This window comes from Propithecus coquereli, unplaced genomic scaffold (assembly GCF_000956105.1).
Source record: "Propithecus coquereli isolate 6110/MARCELLA unplaced genomic scaffold, Pcoq_1.0 Scaffold411, whole genome shotgun sequence".
In the NCBI taxonomy this organism is placed as follows: Eukaryota; Metazoa; Chordata; class Mammalia; order Primates; family Indriidae; genus Propithecus; species Propithecus coquereli.
In genome coordinates, this window is record NW_012149853.1 from 325,803 (window position 1) to 332,836 (window position 7,034).

Sequence of the window (7,034 nt, forward strand, 5' to 3'; positions counted from 1 at the left end):
GAAAACCTTTATGATGATGCTGCTGATGACAGTGATGATGATGCATTACTTCAAGAAAGAAAAAATGGAAAAACTGACAGTCAGCAATTTCCTAGGATGAAGAAGGAAGTCTGTGATAGGTAAGCCTGTAGCAATATTTAACAGTAGATAATTTTACTGTACAATACAATTAATTCTAATTGGACTGATATTCATGATTAACAAATTGTATGCATTTTATAGGTATATTCAGCCTTGCGTGGTGATAAGAAAAATGCACATTAACAATGAGATAACATATTTTCCAATCATACTGGCATTTTATTAAAAAAAGATTAGCAGTGTTGGCAAATGTGAGGAAAATACATTCTCATACACTGTTGGTAAATAAAATTGACCAATCCTTTTTGAAGTGTAATTTAGTAGCATGTAGCGACATTTCAAATATGTCACTCCTTTAGCCTACCAGAAACTTAGGATCTGGCACTAGATGCTACAGGAAAACATGACTTGTGGAAACACACATAAACACATACAAGTTAAGGACATTTATTCTATATTATATATAACATACAAGAAACCAATATATACATAACATAGATAGCCTATGTTAAAGATATATATTTGTGTTCAGAATATTTATACAAGTGTGTTGCATATATACATGTATATGTATATTAAAGACAGTTACTGTAACATCATCATATCAAAAACTTTGAGATAGTCTAAATACCCATCAATAAGGAAATAGTTACATTGTCATATCCATACAATAATGTCATATGCAACCATTCAAATAATGAGGTTGGATCTGTAGTGTACTGATTATTTCACAATTGACAGATACTTAAAGCATTTAGTTTGATGATACAACTTAAGAAAATTGTGTTAGAATTCTTGTAATATCTGCTGAGGTTCAAAAGGAAGCTGCATGCTGCATTGCAGCTCTACCTTATTCCCAACAAAACTGCTAGTTTTTCAGTTGTTGGGTGTTTGTTCTCAACGCATGAGTGCTCACCTATTGGATTCTTATATTAATCCAGATATTGCCAAGGGATTGCATATCGATATCCCACATAAACATTTCCATATTTTGGGTAAAACTTACTAAAGTACATCAAAGCATCTTTAATATACTAACCAGGTGCTGGCCAACTCTTTCTGTAGAAAGCCAGATAGTAAATGTTTTAGGCTTTGTGAACCACAGGGTCTCTGTTCTTGTAGTCCACAAGTCATAGACAGTAAATGAACAGACATGGTGCTGTCCTGATTAAACTTTACTTACAAAAACAGGCAGTGGGTTTGACTTGGCCCCAAGGCACTAATTTGCTGACCCCTGTGCCAAAACCAACGTGCTGCTAATGCGGTGAATCTTCTTTGTAAAGATACCCCCAATGCATGCCATTAACTGTCCTTTTAAAAGAAATATATGTCGGTATGCATCATACCATATTTTCTACAGTGACTTTATATAATATGACTTACAAAAATCCAGCTTAAAAAATCAGATTATTTTCTGCATTTTCCCCTTTTATTCCTGTCATTGAAGCAATATTTTAGTATGAGTGACGGCTTTGTATATTTGATGACTATAAAATATCCTGCAGTTGGATGACTTTTCTAAGGCAAAAATACTGCTTTTGAACATTTTAGTCTTTCTGTGGTCTTGTTTATAAGTATGAGCTAAATGATAATTGGCTTATATAATCTAGAAATGTTCACAGGGTCTTGTAATTCTATAATTTTTGCAAATTTATAATTTAATACCTTGGTCTGGCATTTTTAAAAATGCCATATGTATATAATTTTGAAACCTTTAAAGTGTAAAAACATACTATGTAATTATTGTATAGTGATTGAAATATATAGCTAAACAAGAAGAACATTACAGCATCCATGATCATGCCACTTAGGTATGACGGCCTTGAAAAAACTGTCTAGTGTCTCTGCTCATGGACTCGAATTTCTTTTCCATTTACTCTTGAACTCATTCCAGCAATTTTCACTCCCATCACTGTGGCAAAATTGGTTTTCTCAAAGTTCCCACTGATTTTTACTTTAGTAAATCTAGATATAATTTCTTGGGTCTCATTTTACTGAATCTATCGGCAATCTTTTCCCCAATGAAAAGCTCTCTCCTTCACAATCCTTTTGGCCCTTGACTTTCAAGATATCACTCACTGACCTGGTTTTTCCTCCTTCCTCTCTAGTTCATCCATCTTAGTCTGTGTTGTGTGCTTGTCCTCACACCCCACCTTCTGCACATTCAAGTGTCCCAGGGCTCAGTCCTCAATCTTCTTTCTCATGACTTTTACTACCTTCAGTGTGCTAATGATTTCCTTAATTCCAGACCTATATACCAACTGCCTACTTGACTCCTCTCTTTGGTTAGCTATTAGGTATCACATCTTATGAGGTCCAAAATCAAGCTACTGATGTTCTTCCTTATACCTCCCCCTCATCATGGAGTCTTTCCTACCTGAGTTAATGGGAACCCTTTTTGTTACTCTGACAAAAACCTTGGGGTAATTTTTGACATCTTTCTCTCTCTCTCTCTCTCTCTCTTTCTCTCTCTCTCTCTCTCTCTCTCTCTTTCTCTCTCTTTCTCTCTCTTTTTCTCTTTCTCTCTCTCTGTCTCTGACATCTCATACCTAATCTCTCAGCAAATCTTGCCAGGTCTTCCTTCAAAATACATGCAGAAACCTTTCGCATTTTGCTTGTCTAAGCCACCACCTCTGCTGTCTCGATGAGTGTAATACACTGCTAAATGGTCTTTTTTTCCTGATCCTCTTTCCACCAATGCTTAACTCAGTGCTCCTATTAAAACAAGTCAGATGATGTCATTCCTCTGCTCAGAACATCCCAATTGCCTCCCATTTCAGTCAGAGTATGTGTCGCCATTCTTCCTAATACATAAAAGGTAGCTCATGATCTGACCTTTAGATGCTCTGACTTAATTTTTCATTTTTCTATCCCTTTACCTTTGCTGCTGCCTCACTGAACTTCTCACTATTCTTTAAACTCTCCAGGTACACCTCTGTACTTGGCAGTTCTCTCTATTTCAAATGGTTTCCCTCAGATATCTTCCTGGCCTCTTTTTCTCTGTTCATTCAGTTCTTTCCTTAACAACCATTTTCTCAGCAAAACCTTTTGTAGACATGCTAACATTCCCACCATCCCTTTTCTCCCACACATTAGCATTTCATTATCCTGCTTTACCTTTTCTCCTCTAACATATGATGTAGTTTTCCCATCTATTCTGTTTGCTGTCATTGTGTGTTTCCTTCACTCTCATGAGTAGGACATTTGTGTGTTCACTGCCGTATCCCCTGTGCCTAAAAACAGCCTAGCATGTAATGTAGTAAGTAGCTACTCCATACATTTGTATTAACTGAGTGTATGGAGTTTACCCTGTGGGTATTGTTTTAATCATCAGACTAATTCTCATTTAAAAGTGTGACATGGGTTCATTGTGACAATTTTACCTGGCAATTATGCATTTTTTGGATTCTTTTGGATATTTTCATAAGCGATATTCTGTGTATTAATTTGTTTCCATTTAGGGAGAAAAGCCCAATAATGTGTTTCCTCAGTATTTACTCTTTTACTGTAGTTATGATTGTTTTAAATATGGCAAGACAGATCAAAGGAATTATAAACTTCATTTGTGTTTTATTAAGAAAAGTAAAATATAAGAGAGGTAAATTTAATGGACTTAAAAATTCTTTCCAAAGGATGATGAGCCTTGAATATCTCAAATAAGAAGATGAAGTTAGAATTTATTGCTTTTTCTAGTAAGAGAGCTATGCTGGTGAGGCACAGTCTCTTCTGACAGAGCAGCTGCTGATCTTCCACAGGATTTGGGGAAGAGTGGCACTTAAGGACGGGCAGCCTTTCAGAGGAATACGGGGGTTGACATCATTTCTTGTAGCATGGTTAGTTGCGTGACACAGTGGTTGAGTGGTGGGCACTCCCAGACGTGTTTACTGGAATGAATTTTTGTCTGACTGTCTGCCTTTCAGAAGCAAGTGGCTGACATTGATTGGTGAATGAGGCCAATGGTCACTGATGGATTAACTAGATTTAAAACTACATGGGGGTGGCTACTTGTTACCATGGCTACTTGTTACCATGGTCATTTTCTAAGTGTGAGGACCAGACATTTTCTGTTGAAAAGTTGCTTTCTATCAACTATGTTCAAAATGAAAACTATTTGTTATTCCAGAATTGTAGACTTATTTTGCAATTTGAGTCAAGAACAATTGTTTAATAATTGCTCTCGGGAAGATATCTGCCCCCACCTCTTTTTTTTGCCTGCTTGGTCTTAACCAGAACAGTTATCTACATGATTCATTTTATAACTAATTGTTAGTTTTGTCTTTGTTTTTGATATTTTGGGGAGCTCATGCTCAACTCTTAACATAATCTCCTGTGGGAAATTTCAGTTTCTTTGTAAATTTATATAGGTATATGACAGTGATTTTCTTACACATGTGTTTATTTCACAAAAAAAGTAAGTACACTTTTCTGTTGGTAAATCCTACTATTTTACATTAGAATTAGCTAGGCTAAAAGTATACAAAAGTCAACAAATTATTTTATTTTCAAAAAAATTATAATTCATCACAATATTTCTACTTATAAATCATATAGAATGATATCTAGGTATTCTAAAAGTAAAGATTTCCCCCAAGATATTTCCTGATTTCTTATATTCTTGGTATATGTGCTTCATGCTATTTTATAACTTTTAAATGAAGCATTATCATATTTAAACAGAAAACCAAAAATATAGCCAAATCTAATTACTTCTCCCGCGCCTAAGAGTCATTGCTTGTAGGTAGTGAGCTCCAGGCTTTCAGTGTAGCATTCAAGGTTAGCATAGCATTCACCTCTCACTATTTACTTCCATGTATTTTACACTTTTCTTTTCAAGTTCACAAGAAACACCATGTGCCTCACCTTGGTGCTCACATTCTTTCTTTAAGTAGGTTGGCTTTCTCCTATTTTTTGCCTGGTGAGCTCCTTTTACATTTTGTCTGTTCCGTGAAGCCTTCCTTGGGCTCATGTAGAACTTTTCCAACAGGTCCACTCTTACATGTCACATTGTATCATAATTGCAGTTGACCTGTTTTTTAAAGCAGGGAATGTACATTTCCTTGCATATTGTTGGTACTTCTTAACTGTTTTTTAAATTAATAAGTGAATTGAAATGGAGAAGATGTAGAATTTTATAAAAATTGTCATCATATTTATTGTCAATAGAATTATTAGAAAACATTATCTATTATATGTGTTTTTTAACGTACTGGTCCTGCATTGCATATAAGGGAAGTAAGGAAAAATGAAAACGAAAATCGGACCTCAAACGAATCCGTGATGAGCAATGTACAAGAAGGCCAGTTTACTAACTGGTGGTGTAAATGATGACAGCACTTGAAGTGAAACAGACAGAATGAAGGAAGATAAAATCTATAAGTCCTTTATGTCCTTGTGAAAGAATGTCAGCAGTGATTACTTTTACTGGAAATAGAATAGTGTAGTCTGCCAAAGCTAGAGAATGCTCAACTGATCAATGCTGTGAAATGATTGATTAACATGAGGACAAGTCAACTTAGATAAGGAGCAATTCCAATAAATGGTCACCATGGAACCCTGAGTGTAGTGGATAGCATAGAGAACTCTTGAGTGAAATTTTCCTGGGAAAGGCAATGGAGAAGTGGGTAATAACTGAAGAAGAATGTGGGGCTCGAGGGAGTTTTCTTTCTTTATTTTAAACTAGAAGCTTTTAGAGAGTATATTTGTATGCTGTTGGGAATGATCCAGTAGAGAAGGACATGTATGTGAAATTTAAATTTGTTTCCGTGTCTAAGCACTAGAAAGCTTGATACATTATGTTTTAAACATTTGTAGTAAACTAATTGCCCTTAGAACTTCTATTCATGTATGATTTTTTAGTAGGATGTTATTTCTTCAAAATTGGTTCAGAAATAAAATAGTCTAATTTAATTAAAGATGCCAATGACGTAAAAGTTAAACTATAATACATAGGACTTTAAAAAGTGTAATAATAAACACACAAACACTTAAGGCACATTTATTACGGTTTAAACATTCCTTTTTGACTGTGTATGTTACAGTACCTTTCCCAGTAGCACAGTGAATACCTATGATTTGATAAGGTGCTCTATAGTATCAGGTATATGTGTCAACTTTTTAATTATTTAGATTCTGGGGAGAAGGGGAGGGTTTTCTTCATGTACAATAAAAAAGCAAACTATTAGGATCTACCACAGATTATTACTTCTGGATTATAAAGTTATAAATACAAAAAAAGTTTCATTGTACCAATAATGTCATTGACATGTATTATGCACCAATAATGTCATTGACATGTATTATATGCTGAAGAAGTATTCACTGAATGCATGAATGAACAGATGAATAGATGAATAAATGCCTATTGATGAATTTCTACAGAAAAAATAAATTTTTAGTTTATTAAAAGTAGGTGTCCAAAATTGTCTGGGTATAAAACCTTTAAAAAAAATATTTGCAAGATTCAGAAATTATTATGTATGCTTTTAGCCAGGAATGGAATGATAATATGGTTTACTCTGCTATCACCTCACTTAAAACACTTAAAAATAAGTGTCACTTTCATAGCACATGGTGAAACTCGTGCTTTGGAGTCAGAATCCTGGGTTTGAATGCTGGGTCTGCTATGGACAAGCTTTATGGGCTTGAGCAAGTTCTGTGGCCTTTCTGTGCCTAGCTTCTTCCTTTATAAAATACCTAATGTGTTACCTACCTCACAGCATTACCATGAGGACAAAAATGAGTTTACCACATGCACAGTGCTTAAAATAATACATAGTATCTGCATAATAAGTCCTGAATGAGCTAGCTAAGAACATCATTAAAAAAGAGTTTCCGGCCGGGCGCGGTGGCTCACGCCTATAATCCTAGCTCTCTGGGAGGCCGAGGCGGGCGGATTGTTTGAGCTCAGGAGTTCGAAACCAGCCTAAGCAAGAGCGAGACCCCATCTCTACTAA

General features: G+C 35.3%; 1 protein-coding gene across 1 annotated transcript in view; it reads left to right on the top strand.

Moving 5' to 3' along the window:
- Positions 1 to 7,034, top strand: part of LOC105817425 (ankyrin repeat domain-containing protein 26-like) — a 92,962-nt gene that overhangs the window by 72,857 nt on the left and 13,071 nt on the right. The window contains exon 6 of the mRNA XM_012653109.1: positions 33 to 119. Coding sequence (XP_012508563.1) covers positions 33 to 119 — 87 coding nt within the window. The remainder of the gene's footprint in view (positions 1 to 32; positions 120 to 7,034) is intronic.